Source organism: Copadichromis virginalis, linkage group LG12 (assembly GCF_057382275.1).
Source record: "Copadichromis virginalis isolate Kocher_CV1m ecotype Utaka linkage group LG12, C_Virginalis_male_GT1.1, whole genome shotgun sequence".
Lineage (NCBI taxonomy): Eukaryota > Metazoa > Chordata > Actinopteri > Cichliformes > Cichlidae > Copadichromis > Copadichromis virginalis.
Window position 1 is genome coordinate 36,971,161 of NC_140629.1, and position 20,343 is coordinate 36,991,503.

Below are 20,343 nucleotides of genomic sequence, written 5' to 3' on the forward strand. Positions count from 1 at the left end.
TTAATAAAGAACTACAAAAGTCCATCCTAGAAATAACATATCCACGAAGCAGCATTTCAGCTTCTCTCTGACACAGGATGTTTCTCATTTCTGTAGATGGATTGTTGAAAGTGCAAGTTAAAGGATACATCCTGGACAAAAAATGACTCCAATCACTGTAGTGATGGAGGCTGAGGGAAAGCCATCTAGAAAGGAAAGTATTGATTTATGATACTTGCACATTTCAGCATGATAGTCTCATAAATAAGTGCAACCTTTATTAGCCTTTTTGAACTCAGTAATGCCAAGAAAAGATGCCGCATGACGGCTAAATGATGGTAAAAAATCTGTTTATAATCTGTGTTAATCACAGACCTTATTTCAGGAATTTAAGCAAAACTTTTTAAAACATTAACCTCCTAGCAATAAATAACATCTGGTTAGTCTCACTGCTGCACCTCAGAGTCAGGTTCAGCTTTTATAGGCCACATATCAGGTAATGAAACGAGGGCAGCTCCTAAACTTGGCCCACATCTGACCCACACAAGATACTTGCCAGTGTCATAACCGAGGTGTGAGAGCAACAGGAAGTCTGGATTAAGCACAAATGTGTCTGCTGAGACCAAAAAACCCCCAAACATGTATTGTCTTCATCATCATCGGGTTCTAAAACCACTTGAAACAGCAACAATGCCTGTATCCTTGTTTGGACTTTCATCCCTCCCTCAAATTTGAGGGAGGAAAGAACTTTGTTCGGTGGAAGATAATGGAGGATTATGGAAATCTGAAATAGGAAATGTTGTTCAAATTTAGATTTCATTGTCCATTTTCACAAGATGATTCTTTGTGAACAGGATCTTAAGGTATTAAACGGTGTTTGCTGGCAGTGAAGCCTTAAATGTCTGATCAGCTCAGGACAATCACGGCCTAAATACGTGTAGACTTTGACAGTACAGGCTGAAAATAAGATTACTAACAAAAAACAAGGACTAGATTTGCACACGTTTTACCACAGCTTCATATTTTCCTTTGATATCACATGTTGACACAGTTCATCATCACCTCTGAAAGAAATGTGCCACAAAATGAAATGATCAGCGCATCTTTTCGCTACAATAACCCAGAAATGCTTTGTGTTGAAATATAATCATTTGTACTGTTGTTCTAATCATTTAACTCCTATGATTAACCCAAACTTAAGCCTGCAAACAACCAAATCAATGTTTTATCAGATGAAAGTGCAGTCAAACTTCAAAGTGTTTAATTTACATAGACCCTGAGCTGGAAAGCTTGCATATTCAACAATAACTGCCTGGATGAGTGCGACTCTAATCTGATTCGGTAACAGATAATAATTCTGCAGATGCTCAGAGCCACACTCAAAGCTCTACAAAGGAATCTTAATTGAAAAGCACTAATCTCATCATGACTCCAAACATTTGTCCAGAAAACGCCGTTCTCAGCTCGGCATTCAGTCCATCCTGCAGCACTCACTGTTGATCACATTTGAACATTTATAACCGTTTTGCTCTGCTCGCCGATGCCAGCATGCTCTCTTTTAAGCGCAGAAAGAAGCGAAGGGGTACCTTGCTTCATAAAAGTTTGAATCTGACTGAAGCAAGTCCTGCCAAGCAGAATGAACGCATGCCAAGAATAAGAGAGAGGATGCTAATGACTTTGGTAGGCATATGGTGCTGCTGCTGCTGCTGCTGTTACATGCAGGCAGAGGAGGTTTTCACCTGGCAGATATCAGGCTACAACATTAACCATGCCTCGGTCTGACAGGAGGAGTACAGAGAAACTATGAATGGGTCAGTTAAGCAGCAGCACTTGCACAGACCTGCTTTAGATTCTGCTCTTGACAGTCCTGTGCATTATAACTCCTCTAATGGGAATATCGTAGCCGTGCATGGGCAGCTATTTTAGATCTGATGCAGAGTTATGAATATTTATACAACACAGAGGCCGTGAGAAAGACTGGATTTAAAAAGAAAAGGTGTTTAGATATGAATATGAAAAACTACAACAAGTTCATGTGTTGCTTTTTAATTCAGATTCATTTGCAGTCTGTTGAATGTGACTCTGGGTACCTGCAGAACTATTATCCAAACAGAAGATTGTTTTGCTTAACTATGCCCGCCTAAAATCGGGAGTTTAAGAGTGTATTTAAGTCTGGTCCTTTCTTTGAGTTTCACTTTCTCAAATTGACTTTGAAGTTTGGGTTAAAGACAGATTTTTTTTAATTACTGTTAAGGTTATATGAGGTTACTCTATGTCTGTGTTTCAGTTAAGAGTATTTGTTTCTCTACAATTAAAGTCTGAAATTCTGTTAAATAACTCCAGCAGCTCAGTTAAAACAGATTTTCTTTTTGTCTTTTCAGTTTTAACTCGCCTAACAAATGCTTTTAGTTACTGAAACATAATCAAAGAGCACGTTTTAGTGAATATTCGAGCCGCTCTCCCTGAATCAGACATTTCCAGGTCCACTCGGAGAGCATTATTGACTGCACAGCTCAACCCTGGTGGAGTGTGCTCATTCAGAAATCCTATCAAACGAGTGTTTGTGTCATATGAAAGAGCTCATTTGAAATTCACCAGCTGACTTTTCTCTTCTGGGAAAATCTGTCAACCCTGAAGTTGGGATGGGAACTCTTATCCTTGGGTAACAACACCCTGCTCTGGCTCAAGGTCCTCCACCTGCGATTGTGGGTCCTGAGCAATTATAGCCTAAATTGCATTCATTTTAAGCTGAAAGTGTTCCTAATGGAAACGGTGATCGATCGCTCTGCCCGCAACTTTCACACCTCCACAAGATTTCTCTGCGCGTACTGGAACAATTCTTCACTCGGTGCTGGACAAAGTAGCTGAGGTTGAACTAAATCCGATCCGATTTAGAGTCGGTGGATCGCGTGCATGGTGGTCCCTAATAACCCCTGACCTGGCTACGTAACAAGCAGGACAGGAGGACAAGTGGCTTGGTGAAAAGAGACTAGAAATACCAACCGTGAATCCCACGGGGGACGGTGAGGATCCCAGCCAGAGCGCCAACAAATATCCACCATCCACACATGATCGTACAAAAAAAGAGGATTTAATCCAAATCCAGTCAGAAGAAAAAAACGGGATGTGTGTGTTTGTGTTCGACTGTATCTATCTTAAATGAAAGCGGGTCTCTCTGTGCATTATTGGTGCTTTGAACACAAACAGAAAAGATCCGGGAGTCTTCAGAAGGAGCGGGGAGACGGAGCGCACCGGGTCCGACTCCTGAGCGCTGCGCGCCGGACTGGAATGCGGCGCAATGCCGAAACCTGGAGAAGTGGGTTATCCACCTCCTTCCTGTTCGCGTGCTCAGAGCTCTACCGGCTGGACACAAAACTCTGTTAAGAAAAAAGAGTCACCGACAGCAAGTTGTTCCCTCTTCAGCTGCAGCAGCAGAAGCCGGGACGCTTTTAAAAGCCGAGGCGCATGACGACGACTGGCGGCCGGAGTTTGAGCGCTCCTGCAGCGAGCCTCGCGCGTGTTTGAAGTCACTTCTTGCGGTGGACCGGTCTACTTGTCCTCCCGGAGCCCACCCCACTCCCTCTCCTCCTTCTTTTCCTTCTTGTTCGTCCTCTCCCCCTCTGTCAAAGAGGACGTCCCACCTCTCCACCCCCGCTTCCACCACCCACCTCGCAGATATAATCTCACATGATGGGGACTGTGCTCCCTGGGGATTAAAACATGAGGGAGAGAATTAGTTTTCTGGAGGGGAATTTGGTGATCTAGGATCAGCTGAGGGATTCATCCTTTTAATCCCATTTTCAGCTGGAAATCGGACGTTTACAGAGAATAAAAATAAATACATTAAAGAAAAGTGGAGCTGTAGGCTGTCTGAACTCACTTTTACACCTCTGTGGTCATTATAATTCCCCGGCGCCAATACTCTTTTACGGGAACTCGTGTTTGGAGTGATCTTAAAATAGTTTCTGTTTTGATGCCCTAAGTTTTCTCAGTCTCGAATAATCTTCCATGAATAACCTCATTATGCTCTTATCCTATTATGTGCGTTCAATCTAAAAAACTTGCGGGTTTATAGATGCTGAACTCTGTGTTACCTTTAAATGACTTGAGATTATTGAAATTAAAAGGCAGTGATTTTCAAACCAGGGGTCAGGATCCTCCGAGGGAATTTCTTGGACTCTCAAGATAATTACCAGTAAGGAAATATTGAATTCTCAGCGTTATTCCTTTAATCTAATTCCTGACAGCAATATTTGTAGTCCACGTTTGTCATTGTTAGGTCCGCGTTACATTGCCCAAATGTCAGGTGTGTTATAGCATTTGGTCCACATGAAAAAACCTTCCTATAACCGATGTGGTCCACATCTGGCAACGCCAAAAGTGCCATAAGTAGCCCAAACGAGGCCCAGATTAGGGTCTGATGTGTCTGAGTATGTGCTGTAATTCTAAACAGCTTGACTTCAGATATCATTAAATGATTTAATTGTAAAAATAATATGAGAGCTGAGAGACACTGTCAGCTTGAAATCCAGCACCCTGAGACTGTACACTAAGTGGAAGGGAGAAGGCTGTGGACTAGTGAGTGTTATAACCAGTATCCAGGATGAAACAATAAAGATCCATGAATACATCATGAAGATGGCCACGCCTGATAGTGTGCTTAGGACCACCTCAGGCAGCAGAAACCTGAGACAGAAGAGAACCAAGGAGAGGAACCATCATTAAAGAACAGGCCTGTGCACGGTATGTACCAGTGGCAGATAGAAGGAGTGGTTGATATCGAGAAATCCAACCAGTGGCTGGACAAAGCTGGACTGAAAGACAGCACAGAGGCACTAATCATGGTAGCACAGGAACAAGCTCTGAGCACAAAAATCCATGGAGGCTGGGGTCTACCACATCAGGCAAGATGCCCCTGAGACAATCCAGCACATTACAGCAGGGTGCAAGATACTAGCAGGGAGCGCATACATGGAACGCCATAACCAAGTGGCCGGCATAGTGTACAGGAACATCTGTGCTGAGTGTGGCCTGAAAATCCCAAGGTCAAAATGGGAGACACCCGAAAGGGTTTTGGAGAATGACCGAGCTAAGATCCCGTGGGACAGTTTGACCGACGGACAAACTGTTGATGGCTAACCAACCGGACATAGTGGTGTTAGACAAAGAGGAAGACAGCCATAGTGATAGATGTAGCGATACCAAATGACAGAAACATCAGGAAGAAGGAACACGAGAAGCTGAAGAAGTACCAAGGGCTCAGAGAAGAGCTCGAGAAGATGTGAGGTGAAGATAACGGTGGTCCCCGTGGTAATCGGAGCACTAGGTGCGGTAACTCCCAAGCTAAGCAAGTGGTTCCAGCAGATCCCGGGAACAACATCTAAGATCTCTGTCCAAAAGAGCGCAGTCCTAGGAACAGCTAAGATACTGCGCAGGATCCTCAAGCTCCCAGGCCTCCCAGGATCCGAGCAAGTGTTTGCAAATCATTACTAATTGAGCAATTCATGTAAGTGTCATTAATTTGTGTAATTAAAATAAAAAATAAAAAAACTCAATTATAATTATATATTGGTTTTGTGTGGTATTTATTCGTGAAGTGAACTACCAACTTGTCTCCTGTCTAGGGTGTACAGGTACCTTAGCACAGCTCCACCCGTAAATGATGGGTTATAAGACTTTAATAATAAAGGTTTTATTACTGAGCATAATTCCAGGGTGTCAGTTACTGACATTTAGTCAAAGCCTCTGGTGTCTCACATTCAAGCAGAAGGTTTCCTTTAGTGTTGCTCAGTATGTGTGACCACAATACTGAGACCAGTGTCTCTCCTACTTTGTCATAAATTAACCCAAACCTGACCGAGTAGTTTTGGTCACAACTTTGTGTCCAGGTTCACAGTCTTGTGATTTGGCCACCACCACATCACACCACCTATGTCACTAACAACTTTATAATGGACTCTGTTTAAAACATTACACAGTATTTACAACTTTCCAAGAACCATCCAAATAATGTTTTACAAATTAGTAAATATTGCTTTCAATTTCATGCTTTAATAAAAATAACTGATAATTAAAGTTAAGCAACTGTATTTTTACCTTATGGACATGATTTTCTGAGACTTGTAAACACATATTGTTAACAGCAACATAAAAACGTGTCCTTAATCAGAAAAGAATAATTCAACTGATGTTAACAAGGGAGGAGACCACAGACACTGAGGTATTTCTCATCTTGTTTTCAAAACCTCAAAATCCATTATTCAATTTTTGAGGTTCCATGGGGCTTTTATATATTTACGATTTTGCTGAAATCCTGGCAGAAGTTTAAGAGACTCCCTTTAACACTATCCATTTTACATAGAAACTGAATATTTTGGGAAAACTGATCAACTATTGACTTGCTAATTAACTTTTTTTACTGACTTTATTAGTCAGGAACATATTATTACTACTAACAATCTCCTTTAATTATTTAAATATTATCTCATGTGAACCTTTTATTGTCTTTTTTTAGTTTTTCCTCTAATTTAAAATTTAAACATTTAAATTTAACATAATTTCAAACAACAAATCCTGTTTACCTTGACCCTGGTGGTATGGAGGACAAAACAAGCCAAAATAATAAATAAAAAAAAAAACAGAGAAAGAAATTTTTAGATTAAAAAAAAAACAAAATAATTGAAAAAAAAAAGATTTAAAATGTCTTGATGCATGCTTAATAATCCAGGGAAGAAAATCCCAGAAAGTTGTTTCTCTTCATCTGGACGTTTCATTTTCGGTGGGTGACTTCTTCGATCCAACAGACTGAAGAAGTCACTTGAATGAGTGATTAAGGTCAGTTTTATTTTCTTCAGTGATTTTGTTCATATTATTTATTTCTTTATTTTCTAGTTTTATTCATTTATTTGGGCAGTCTTGGTCTTCCATACAGTAATATGTACTTACTTTGTTGTTGTTTTTTTCAGGTAACGGGATAATCTCCTCTACCTTAAGTCCTGTCACTATCTTACAGGAAGTTGGCAAACTTTTTTTTTTCAGTGACCATTTACTTAGTGCTTCATTTTTCCCCCAGTTTGCTTTTATTTCATCCACAGCTTGCTGATCTACCTGGGAGCTGCTTTCCCCCCTCTTTTTTCTGTACAATAACTAACTATTGTATGTCTACAGCTTGTTTTTCAGTGTAATGTTTAATCAGCAGGAGTGCAGCATTGAGATTCCTCAGGGTCACATGGCAGTAACCTGATCTCCACTCAGTCCTTTTGTCCTCTGCCAAAAACAGGGATCAGAATCGGTTTTGCCTTTGAACAAGCTTTCTTTTCTACTGCTTTAATTCTGCTGCTGTCTGCACTCTTCAACTATTTATAACCAGCTCCCCGTCTGCAGTGACAAAGGAGAAGATTAAAAAAAAATATAAATATATATAGCAGGTTAAATTCTGACCTCCAACACAACCAAAAGTATCTATATCATTTTGACATGTCATGAGGGCTCTGGTGAGATTATACCTGACCTCCTATTAAAGTCAGGCTTGGAATGGAGGTCTTATAAATCTCTGGTTATAACTATAGAGACATCATCGCTGGCCATAACCACACAGCAGACTCTTCATGATGTGTGTGACTAAAGGGTATGTTGACAGAAATTGTATCTTAAATATGTTTCTGAAATCCCATTGGTGTGGGGATTGGTAGATAAGGTGAAAGGCAGGACAGGACACGACCTTAGCGGTCATGATGCCAAACTAGTGCCTTACAGTGAATGGATGTACTCGCTTGGTAGATTAGAGCGGGGGTGTAGCTCAGGGGTAGAGCATTTGACTGCAGATCAAAAAGTCTCTGGTTCAAATCCAGATGCCCCCTGCTTTATGAGTAACCTAAACACCTTTCTTCACACTTCAGCTGATACAGTCTCATCATGAACCTTCTAGAAGTTCAAAGGATGTCAGTCCCCCAGGTCTACATTCAGTCTTCCAACTCCCCTTTTTGATAAATCTTATATTTATAGCTGAAGCTGGACACAGAGACTAAACCTAAACCACTCTGTAGTTATGCAGATTTAGGCTCAAGCTCCTGGAGAAATTCATTTCTTTCCATGCACCCATTCATTTACATTACACCGTGCTTCTAATTAACTCCTGTCTTCTCTACTGCAGTTTGTTTTATCTTCTTTGTTCATGGTCCTGTCTTCTCTTTCCACTCATGTACAACTGTTTACACCCTCCCCAGCGGCTGCACTTCCCCGTGTCTGGAGGTCACTTTAACTAGAATTTTCTCTCTAATAAAGTGGAGTCTTTAAAATGCGAAATAAAGTGCCTTGAGACAAATGTTGTTGCAAACTGGCAGCATATTTTAAATAAAGCAAATTGAACATACGGGAGATTTTGGACTGGACTGTTAGACTAAACTATCCACCACTAGATAAAAGAACATCTTCTCTCCATTAAATTTCCAGAGACAAGATGGACTGAAGCTGTTCTGAAGCTCAGTATGATCTCGCACCAAAAAATAGTTAACCGGAAATAAGCCGCAAATCCTCCAACGGCTCACTGGAGGAGTTAACAAGCTAATGCTGCTGGTATTTCTGCAGAATAGAAAGAGCAAGAGCAGTTGCAGTTTTCTTCAGTCTTTGAGACATTTTAGTTTAGTTTGTTGATGTGAAATCACTTCCCAGCCTCTCTGTCCCCAAGAAGAACTCTTTCATCTCGGCGAGAGAAACAAAGGAAGTAAACATCTTTACAACAACAGCCAGATCAGTATGAAAAACCACAGTTCACAGACAGACAGACACACCTGTGAGAGTCAAGCTGGCACCACAGCAGCATTACTGCATGTCAACAAGAAGCTCGTTAAAGGCGGTTTCATGACTTTTACTGTTTCCAGTTTTTCATTGCTTCTTTCTATAGTCTGTTTCTTTTGCTCTCCACCACCAAATCCTATTAAATTAGTTGCAGCAGCAGCAGCAGCCTGATTCCCCCACAGGGACCAATAAAAATTCAAACTAATCTCAATCTCACTCTGAACGTCAACCTGCACAGCATCACAGGATTAATGTCTAATAGGCTGCGCTAATTCAACACACAGCTTGAAAGGATGACTCTACTCTTGCTGTGGTTTGGGACATAAAAGACGTGGGATACTTTCCCAAAGACTTGCTAACATCTAAAGATGTTTTGAACCACAGAAATAATGTGCTGGGAGGGTTGAGAGTGCAAATCTTAGCTTCTAAATTGAGTTACTAAAACACTGTTTTCACTTCAACCTTCAACTCACAGGTTTAACTTCAGGGTTATTTATTCATTCACAAACTTGAACTAATAAAGATAATATTCAGTACAGAGAAACTACAGCTGGAAGAGCTTAAACTGATGGATGACAATTTATGGAAAATTGACCCCAATTTGCAATGTTTTGGGAGTTAAGGCAAAAAAAAGGCTTCAGTTTAACCTGTGAATATATCTCAAGCATCCACAACATAATCTAATGCAAGATTATACATGATGTGCAAGTACATGTCTACTATTAAAATCTGTGAACATTTTTTACTTCACTACTTTTTATATATTAGTGGCCTCATGTAAGAAAATCTAATTTCTCCCTCAGTGTCAGTGTGGCTTTATCTCCTGGAATGAGCTTCAACAGGTTGGTGGAAGACTTCCGTTTAACCCTACAGGAGTCTGGAGTGCAAGCTATGTAAACACTGCCCCCTGCTGTTCAGCTGGTAGTATTACACGTGATTTTATACCAGTTTATACCAGGATGACCCGGGATGAAAATTTGTGGTTGTGGACATGGGGCCCCTCACTTTGCATAACAGCTTAATTATTTCCCCGAGTGACCCAGAACCTGATTCTTTTTGGATACCAACTTCTTAAATGTGTTTATTTGTCATTCTCAGGTAACATAAGAAAAATGAAGCCATTTGTATGTATTATATATGTATTTGATCTGATCGTGGCTCAAGAGTTGGGAGTTCACCTTGTAATCGGAAGGTTGCCGGTTCGAGCCCCGGCTTGGACAGTCTCGGTCGTTGTGTCCTTGGGCAAGACACTTCACCTGTTGCCTACTGGTGGTGGTCAGAGGTGGCGCCAGTGTCCGGCAGCCTCGCCTCTGTCAGTGCGCCCCAGGGCGGCTGTGGCTACAATGTAGCTGCCATCACCAGTATGTGAATGGGTGGATGACTGGTTGTGTAAAGCGCTTTGGGGTCCTTAGGGACTAGAAAAACGCTATACAAATACAGGCCATTTGTTTGAGTGGGGATTGGCTCAAACCTTTAAACATCATGTCGACAGCATGAATTGACTCATGACTGAAGCCTAATGACTTTACGACAAAACCAAAATCAATTAGTTAAAATCATCAAATGCTTTATAGTTTATTGTATTTGAGGACATGTGGAGATTGGAGCATATAGAGCTGTTTATACGTTTAAACGGATTTCAAAGCTTTTGTTAGCTGAAAAAATGATAATTAGGACAGCTTTCACTGACCATGTGGTCAAACAACTATAAATAGAAAGAATAAAAAGATAAAATAAATAAATAATTCAGACAAAACCCCCTCAGACTGTTTCTGGACCTCCTGTCATTCTGTAAAACAATAAGAGTACAGCTGATTTATGGGTTTTAATTTGCCATGTTGTGTTATCATTAATAAACGTCACTTTCCTGTCTTGGTCACCTTTTACCTTTTGTCCCATTTTGCTCTCCTGGGATTTCCTTCTTCGAAAGAACAGATACCAAAACACACGAGCGACAGAACAAAAACTTTATTGACTACAACGCACATATACACAATCTGCACCTCACTCCTCCTTTTCTGGTGATTTCGGGAGAACATCTTCGCTCTTGAACCAAACAGCTTCACTGGTGTGACTGGCGATGATCGCTCGCTCAATGAAAGGTCCTGATACGGAAAGAGGAAAAGAAAGGAAGACGCTGTCATCATAAAGAACGGCTCTTTTTAAGTGGAGGAGAAGCCAAACACAGACTGAAAACTGATATCTGCTTAATTGCAGGGCTAATGATCACTATCGACTGACAAATGATCCCCCTCCCCTTCTGCTGCAAGTGTTAATGACAACATTTGAAATTAATTAAGTCAAACACATCATAAAAAAGGAAGATACGGGGTGGAGGTGGGTTGCAAAGTGGCTTGCATGTATATAGCAGATGTAGGCAGTCTAAAGGAGCTTAGATGGCAATGAAGCTCCCAGCAAAGAGTCGCTGTGTTGACATTAATGACAGAGGAGGTTGTGATTATTGAGTCAGCAGAGTGTTCACGACTTCTTACGCACTCCGTGACTCTGCTTTGTAACTTTATGCAGTTTACATTTTGTGGCTGAGCTGCTGTGAATCCCAAATGTTTCCAGTTTGACATAATACCACATAGTTACCTTAGAATATCTAGGCTCAAATTTGGCCTCAAAGCACTGATGATATCTGAGCTTCAGCAATGTATTTGTATCAATGTATTTTTTTTCATAAATCCAAAAATATCCCCACCATCACAACGCAGCTACCGATAATACTGGTTACAGACTCCTGTTTGTCAGATTTACAGAATAAATTCATACTTTTTAATAAATAATTCACATTTAAAACATTTACATTTACAAATGAAAAGTTCTATTTCTCCAGGCAGAATCTCCACCATGTCCGAGGTAACCTGGACTGACTCGTATTACTGAGACACTACAATCCTAAACCTGTTAATGGAGCATCATCTTGCATTAAGTTATGTTAAACAGCTTCTTTCCATCTCGTCCTCTTTTCTCTGTCTTTGGCTTACAAACTCTCTGCAGTCTTATTTCTCTCACGTATTTACTTTTAACATACTTATGAATAGTTATTTCAGCACTGCGTTCCCCGTCGTCTCCCGTCCTCTGCATTTATATTATTTTTTATTAGCATATTATGTCTTTGGTCGTGAATAACTCCCATCAGCCCCTTGGGGGGAGCTGGTCTCTTCTTCATACCCACACGCTGTATTTCCGCACTTCTCTCTCTGTTTTTAAGCACTTATCTCTGAAGTTTACTCTTGTTTTTGCCCACGCTGCTGCCATTAGCCTCTGTCTAAATGACTCTTAAAAACAGTAATGGAAATAAAGAAGCCAATCTAACAGTAAGTATTCCTGATATTCGCATTTTCTGATGCTTCACTACTGGTTGCCGAGGTAATTAAATTCTGCCGCGGGGTCCTTGTGTGATCCTTGTCAGGGATTTGTAACGTTTGCTGGCACAAGCTCAAAGACGCGTCTCTGCTGACGAGAGTTCAGCAGAGCCCAGGTGGCCCGGCTCGACGCCTTCATCGCCAAATGAAGCAGAGCCGTAACGATGCACCGAGTGAGACATTTCACTCAACCGACGTTGCGTTGAGGATGCCGCGCGTAGCCGAGCGGGTTCAGCAGAGCATTAACGCTTCAAGGGTGAGCGGTGAAGACTCCCACAGGGATCGTCGTCAGGCTGAAACTGCACACACTCAGGTTTACTGCGAGCACTATAAACAGAAGCATCTGCTGCGCGTGCAATCACACGGCTGCTGCCAGGAAACGGCGTGATGACCTCTGCCAGAAAAAGTCCTGTTTCTCTTCTTTTTGAGGTTTTGAAGGGTCAAAAACAAACAAACAAGCAAACAAACAAACAAACAAACAAACAAACAAACAAACAAACAAACAAACAAACAAACAAACAAACAAACAGGCAACCGCTGGTGTCAGCCTCCTACTAGATGCACATATGGTGTCAATTTCAAAATTCTATGCCATGTTATTATCAATTTATGACAAGCTTCTCAGAGAACTTGACCCCTGACCTTTGACCTTGAGGTCACTGAGATTCGAACTCATCCGAGATCTTTAGTAGAAGCACCTACAGTTTCAATTTGAAAATTCTAGGTGACTTCACAACATTTTCACAGAATTTGACCTCTGACCTTTGGGTCAAAGTCGCTGAGATTTGGACTCGTCCTGCTAAAAGCAGATGCACGTACGGGATCAACGAAGCTCCAACGTCGTTGTTCTTATGTTATCACATTCACAAACTCAGGCGTCCATGTGGGGTGACGACATTACCCCATCAGCCTGAGGGATGAAAGTCAGTTTGATTTCCATCGTAACGAGCAACACAACCCTGCAGAGCTGCTAGTCTGGCTGTAAACCTCTGGAGGCCGTTCCTTTTTAATATGTTGCATTCACGGGGCTCATTCTGCTCGTTTTTCCCCCATACGTTAAAACATGAAGCGATTTTATTTTTTTGTAAAATGAAACGATTGCAGGTATGATTGAAAACTGACATGCAGGACCAAAGCAAACTTTCAAGAAATTAACTCCATTCTATAATTTTATGAGAAGTATGAGGAAAAACAATAAACGATAAGAAAACCATTATTCTTTATTCTGCTGAAGAGACAAAGGTTTAGTGGTACTACGGTCTACACGAGAGAGATCGGAGTTCTCTCTATATGCACGGCTCCAGTTTAGATGGCGTCAGTGGTTTAAAGAGTCCTTTGTGAAAGCTCTGCAGTTTACTTCAGCGGGGAAAATGTTAATAACGTGGTATTTAGCAAGCTCAAAATTAGTTTTTAGATCGTTTAGGCCTTTCTCTCTAATGAGAATCCATTAGCTGATGATTACACTGCATCCTGTAAATCGAACAAAGTGGAGGAAAATGCAGACTGGACAAACGGCCATAATTTTTAACTCAGGGGTCATAGTTTTTGTTTAGGTTTACCATTACACCTCAACGTCACGTCATACACTTTTTACGCTGCAGTGTTATGGTATGAAAATAAGTGGAACTCTCTTGAGGGAGTGATTGACACTCACAGGAAGAAGGCTCTGGGTTCAAAACTCTAGAAGCTTTCTATCGAGCATTCAAGCAGACAAAAATAAATCAAAAGTCTGCTATTTTTTCCCTGCGAGCTATAAAAGCAGAGGTAGGGCTTGGGGAACTGTCGGAGGGTTTTTGCTGTTGGTTTTGGTGAACATACATACCCAAGCTGGCTGGTCGGTGTGAACAAACATCAACCAGGATTGTCTGCAGGTTGGCGAAGATGTGCTCACTGGGCATGTCGAGCTAAGCAGAGGAGAGAAAACAAAATGTCTGAAACGTCCGATTATATTTACCATTTCTGAAATCCTCTGTATGTTCATACTGGCGAAAAATCAATGTGCTGCATTTAAACAAATAACGCCAGCATTTCAAGTTAATTTCACCCCTGAGCACTTCATGGACTCACCCGACAGAAGTGCATGCAAGAGTTTAAATGTCTGCCAGAACCCTAACCAGTGATGTCACACTGCAGCCTCCTGCTAAAGCTATCCAGGGAGATCTCCAACCTTGACCCCACAGAGAACTGCAAAGCACATAGCCTGCATATAAAAGATGGACGTGGCAACTGTGACATCACCTGAGTTTGCATTTTGAAGCCTCAATGTTACTTTTTGGTCACCGCCATGTTGGATTTTTTCCCTCATTTAGAAGAGAAGGTGGACAAGCTTGGTTAGCAAGCTGCCAATCACGTGTCAGATCATTTCATTTAGACTTTCTGACTCACTTTTGAAGTTAGCGATTGTGACCACTGAAGAAACTTCTTTTCTTGTAGTTCTGAACCAGCTTCACTTTTCAGCCTCAGAGGCTGACGGTGTGAATGCAAAGCAGATCATTTCCTGCTGTGTTGCAACAAAGTTAAACTGTACCGACCCGACTGTCCTGCGTTTATGTGTGAAAATGTCCTGATATGCTGAGTGCTTATAAACGAGCGAATATGTGTTCTCTGCATTTTAAATTCATGCAGATGTGATAAAAATATATAGAACAGGAAAACACCAAGCCTGTAACCAGCTGATACTACTGTTTTATTTAAAAATGTACCCAGTAGAAGCAAACACACACACACACACACACACACACACACACATAAAGCATTTCCTCCCTAAACACACTCCAACATTTCCCTCAACCTTCCTCAGGGCGCATCGATTTTATGTCTCCATCCTTGTGGGAATTTATGCTTTTTTAATCAGGACTTTTTTTCCCCTTTGCTTTGAGCTCTAAAACTCGCAAAACTTAAAACTGCCTCATCGCTGAAAACTTCCTCTGTTGGTTTTGCACACATTCACACAGCTCCTCCCATCAATGCACATTGCATGTACCGGTTTGTTATGACGTACCGTAGCTATCTGGGACCTAACATAGCAGTCGCTCTCCACCATGTACTCGTGACCCGTTTTAAATAGCTCCAACATCTTGGGAACGTTGATGCCGACTGAGCCTGAGAGTAAAGGGAGAAAACGGGAGAGAGAATAAGTGATCAGCACTCATTATCTCGTAACGCATTCACACTTTAGACATCCAGTTATGGCTGTCGTCTTCACTGGTTGTGAGTGACACTGGATTAAAACTATCGACTGCTGAATGTGAAACATTTGAACTAAAAATAAAATGTCACTGAAGCCACAACAGAATTTTGAAGCACGAATTAGAAATAATAGAATTTCCTGTCATCATCATCAAAGACTGATATCATCAGCCTTCACTTTGTTGAATAAAAGTAGGCATTAAAATTCCAGTAACTCTTCAGACATTCAATTTTTCCTGATGATCTTTCAGATATTCCTAATTTGGTCACCTCGAGCCAGGAAACAGCCAATCAGCAGGACAGTTAAACGGTGAGGAGCTCAAACAGCTTGTTTCAATCAGAGGTTGGACTGAGATGCAGCATTAAGCAGCAGTATATGATAAATAAGAATTATTTTGAACTATAGCAGACAACCAATTAAAATAAATAAATAAAAAAGGTGCTGAAATTGGACAGGTTCACCTTAACCTTCAACACGGCTGAAGGTAAAAACAACTCTTAACCTGCAGCTCACCTCTCTTGCTCTTTGGAAACTTCTTCCTTAGTTTGTTTTTCAGTGGTACGAGCTTCGGCAGGATGTCGGGAACCGCCACATAGAAGTCTGCTGAAACCTCATCATCCAAGATCTTAAAAAAGAATAAAACCACATGACCAAAAATTAGTTTAAACATTAAGACTCCTGCAGGTTTTGGTCCTCATCTACCCAAATCTGCTGCTATACTGGTGGTCTCCTGTTGTCTCATTACTGTTATCATAAGCTCTGTGCATAAACTGGACCTGTGGAGACTGAGATTTTCAGGCTGTGAGGTCTGACCTGTGGACTGCCTGCCTGCAAAAGATGTGTGCTGTCAATTCTTTAAAAAGTCAGTTTTAAAGTTTTTTAATAATTTAACAGTTTGCCTCACAAACAAGTAAACAGCACAGAAATTTGGAGAGAAACAGAAAAGTAATACTTTTTTTCAGTTTTCCCGGTAAACTCGATCTGACCTCACGGGATGTGCCGTTTAGCTCAGTTTAACCAACTCACCGGCTGTATGAGCTCCACTCCTCCAGCAAACACCGCTCCGTTCTCCCGAGCAACTGTGGCTTGATTAGCATCCTGCAGAGACACAACCAAAGACACCCGCGCCCATTTAAATCTGATTTGGGTGCGTCAACGTCTGGCAGACCCCAACGATGTCATTCATTATGACCGTTAACACGCTCATCTAAGTTACAACCCACGGCCTGCGCAGCTTGACAGGAATATTAATCAAACCCTGCTCGTCGGGTTCTACGATAAAAAGCAGCCACGACCGAAGCACATTCATTACAGACAAACAGGGAGACAAATAAAAGGTGCTGCTGCACATCTGAATCATGCACCGACAAAATTAAAACAATTCATCAACAACAGACACACAAATGGCTACGAAATGAAGATTCAGTGAGGCTAAAATAAAAGTTTTTACCTCTGTAAAAACTAAAACTCTGTTCATCTCTGCCTTGAAGGCGTGCGGTAAGTGCACAGTGCTGACGAAGGGGTCGACTTTTTTCTGCAAGGAGGAAAAACAGAGTAATTTATTATGAGTAACAACACCGGGTATGCTGCAGGAAAAGAGCAAAAGAATCTGGAAACAAATAAGGAAAAGCGAGGATGTCAATCACAGAGCAGGCCTACATAATCAAGCATTAAAGTTATTCAGCCACCACTTTAATTTTTCATTTCTCTAGAGAGTTCATAATTCATAATGCATGGGAACATTAGTTCTGCAGTGACAGACAGCTAAGAGTAAGACAGAGTTTGTCTCCCGTGGACCCTCTGGACAGCACAGCAGCAGCTCTGCAGCCCTGCGATGTGTAAGAAAGAACGAAAAGAAGCACTCGTGAGGCTTTTATTCCTCGGTGCCGCGCTGTTTTCAGCAGATTAACTGAAACTGCTCGTGCTGCAAAGATTGATGTCATGAATAACCCTCAGATTGGTGGAAGCGAGGCGTGACAGTGACAGCCAGAATGGGAAAGCACCAAATAAATCCAAATAAGTCTGCCAAGTGTGACTGCTAAAATTTGTCTTCGGCACACACACAAACACGCACAAACACACACACTGGCAGATGATCAACCCTCATCAGGATGTTCTTTTCTATTCTGAGGTTCCAGCTTGATGATAAAAGGAAAAGCAGCCCGTGGTTTCTGGGACACTAAAAAGGTTTGATGGAACCAACGTGTGAATAGCAACAAAGTCAGAAAAGCAGGGAGCAGTTTGAAGCCATGATGTGAATCACCTTGCTGTGCTCAGAAGACTGGGCTCCAGCAATGTTAACATACATGGTAAATGTCAAAGTAACATCCACAGAGGACCCAAGGATTGAACAGAGAAACAGCCCTCTTCGTCAATATGCTTGCACTGAAATTTCTTTGAAACTGAACCAATTCTGTTCTGGAGAATTTATAGCACATGATGCAGCTGCTGTGTGTATTTTTGTGTTTATAGTAGTTATAATGTCTGCTGCCTTCTTGTCCAACATATTAATGAAAAACGCTTCTCTAATCACTTCCACCTGGCAGAGAACACAATTAAAAAAACCTCCCCTAGTACCACAGTTAGCCGTCCTTGTCTTTGTGCCATTCAGTCAACATGAGTTTCAGTGTTTTTGTCATTATTACCTTCTTCTCCAGCTTCATGTCCAGCTTCAGATCTATGTAAACCGGCTGATTGTGGGGAGTGAAGTCTAACGCCTGGAATTTCTTCAGCATGTCAATTGCCTCCGCTGGGTCATGCAGAGTCCGTGGGTAGTACCTCATAACATATACGTCATCCACAGGCGCCCATCCCGTCTTACCGAAAGGCTTATGTCTGTTTTTGTCATCGATGACCCTCTTCTCTTTCTTCACCTCCTTTTCTGCGTTGTCTTTTTTGTCTTTCTTTAGTGTCCTGGCAATCAAAAGGGGAGATGTTAACCTGAGAAATATCTGAGTCACCAGGTCAGCATCTAATTTCTCTCAATTTTATTGTTCGCACTAACCAGAAAACTGCTCAGAATGGGAAAAATGGGGTGAGTCAAGCAGAGAAAACCCCCCACCTTTAGAGCCAGTAAATCATTTCTGGGTGACAAGCTTTAAAGGTCTGTAAACTCACTTGACAGCTGCAAAAGTTCTGACAGGTAGATTCCTTGGTGCAGTCTGTGAGACACCTGAGTAAGCTGGACCGCTGGCACTCAGTAGCTGCCTCTGACATCGTGCTAAAACTGTGAAGACAGGTGAGGAAAAAAGCTTCATAAGGAGTTTAAACAAACAGACACGTGCTGTTTTTTTCCTGTGGGACACAACATCAAACTGCACACCATAATTAAGAGAAACGCTCTGTGATTTTATAAAACATTTTTAATGAACTTTGCATAAACTAAATGCATCAAAGTATCTTTTTATTTCCAGCAGACAAGCTGATGATGAGCATCGGTGTTTAATGCTACCTAATTTAAGTATACCACTGTCTTTTGCATGACAAGCACTTCTCCCTGATGTGCATCTGCATCAGTGAGTTCATCAATTTAAAAAAATCATGGTTTACAGTCTCATTCTGGTAAAAACTCTTCCACAAAGAATGAAACCCACACTGATGGTGTAAGTTTTAGCAGTACCGATCATAAACTGTTTAAGTGAATCTAAATGTTTCTTTGAATGTTTTATTGATGTTGTGCTGCCAGGATGGAAGACATGTTTTATCATTAATATCAGCTTCATAAATACAATGTGGAAGACTTTTGGGAGGACATTATTGAAATTATTTTATAATAACAAGAAGAGGTCAACTAAACATATTTTTATGCTATTGCTAGTTTTCTGTATTGATGCTCTGCTCTCTTTTGTTTTTTAATTATTTTGGCAGTGACATGCTAAAGCTTTTTAGGATGGGTTAGCGAAATGGCAAAAGCTGTTGTGATTTTGTTAATGCCAGCCCTACTGTAAATGTCTTGTAATGCTGGCATCAATTCATCGGGAGAAGAACACTTTATTGAAAACCTGAAATATTAATGGCTTCCTTGCAAGTTTTACCTGCAAAGTATTAAGTGTTTATCTATTTGGAAATTCTTCTCAGTACAGTAAATGTGAAAATAAAAAGAAATTATACCTTCCAATACTAACCGATGGGAGTTTCCTAATGAAGTGGTGTAAGTTTTGGCTATGGCTCATGTATTTTCAAAACATATTCATTTTGGATGACTGTTACATTACACTGGTTGCACTGCATTGGTTTTACTGGTCGGTCAGACCACTTACGATCAAATTAGGATAACTGACACAATGAAACGACTGTTGGGCGATATCATATTTAAAATCCAACATTTTAATTTACATCAAGAAAATCGTTGGTTTCAAGTAAATTATCACAAAAATTCGTTAATAATTTATATGATTTTTAACCCGGCATATGGCGACCCAAATTAACTCTTAAAATACGACTGCAATGACAGCTTCTGACCTGGTTGTTACCGCACATCACGGCTGAAAGGAAACATAACATGAAAATCTAATTAATTTAAGAAGTATCTGGTCAATCAGAGCAATGCCGATTTAAAGTGTATCAAAAATTAAAATAAAATCAAATATTGTTGATTCGTGAGAAAATTAAGTGACGACAAACAAGCTGATAATATGTTAAACAGTCAAACAGCAGGTTGGCTATTGGTTAGCTAACAGTGAAGCCAAAAGGCTACACAAAGAGATCTCTGAATCGAGCCCAGAGACAAAAGCGAGAAAACAGGAAAGGACAAACGCAGCCTATAAACACATGCCTTTATTTTTTTTTAATGTCATCTAAAAAGAATCCAATTTCACAACAAAACAACTGACCTTTCCACACAGTACGCGTGCAGGTTGCCATGTCAGGGAATCGCGCTTGGCCGTGTGAAAACAGAGGTAGGGAATAAATGGTTCCGCCTCGGAAACGATCAAATGTTAGTTGAAAAAACGGAAAAGTTTTAGTTCTGCTGCATATTCTGAAACAAAAAACATACATAAATAAAAA

General features: G+C 40.9%; 2 protein-coding genes and 1 non-coding gene across 4 annotated transcripts in view; 1 reads left to right on the plus strand and 2 right to left on the minus strand.

The window, feature by feature from the left end:
• Positions 1-3,537, minus strand: part of fras1 (Fraser extracellular matrix complex subunit 1) — a 299,016-nt gene extending 295,479 nt beyond the window's left edge. The window contains exon 1 of the mRNA XM_085476387.1: positions 2,983-3,537. Within this exon, the coding sequence (XP_085332513.1) occupies positions 2,983-3,049 (67 nt within the window). The 5' untranslated portion in view covers positions 3,050-3,537. The remainder of the gene's footprint in view (positions 1-2,982) is intronic.
• A 4,229-nt stretch (positions 3,538-7,766) lies between these two features.
• trnac-gca (transfer RNA cysteine (anticodon GCA)) lies at positions 7,767-7,838 on the plus strand. The gene has a single exon. It is a non-coding gene; the product is annotated as a tRNA-Cys (tRNA).
• Positions 7,839-10,728: 2,890 nt separating this feature from the next.
• mrpl1 (mitochondrial ribosomal protein L1) lies at positions 10,729-20,279 on the minus strand. Of its 2 annotated transcripts, XM_085476386.1 has the most exons (9): positions 20,169-20,255; positions 18,454-18,562; positions 17,982-18,249; positions 16,787-16,870; positions 16,363-16,434; positions 15,850-15,961; positions 15,148-15,248; positions 13,969-14,050; positions 10,729-10,880 (listed from the first exon to the last, which is right to left on the minus strand). In XM_085476386.1, the coding sequence occupies exons 1-9, from the start codon at positions 20,197-20,199 to the stop codon at positions 10,780-10,782; spliced, it is 960 nt and encodes a 319-aa protein (XP_085332512.1). In that variant the 5' UTR covers positions 20,200-20,255; the 3' UTR covers positions 10,729-10,779. The 2 variants fall into 2 exon arrangements, with proteins under 2 accessions (XP_085332512.1, XP_085332511.1); XM_085476385.1 differs by lacking the exon at positions 16,787-16,870 and having other exon boundaries at positions 20,169-20,279.
• Positions 20,280-20,343: the final 64 nt, after the last annotated feature.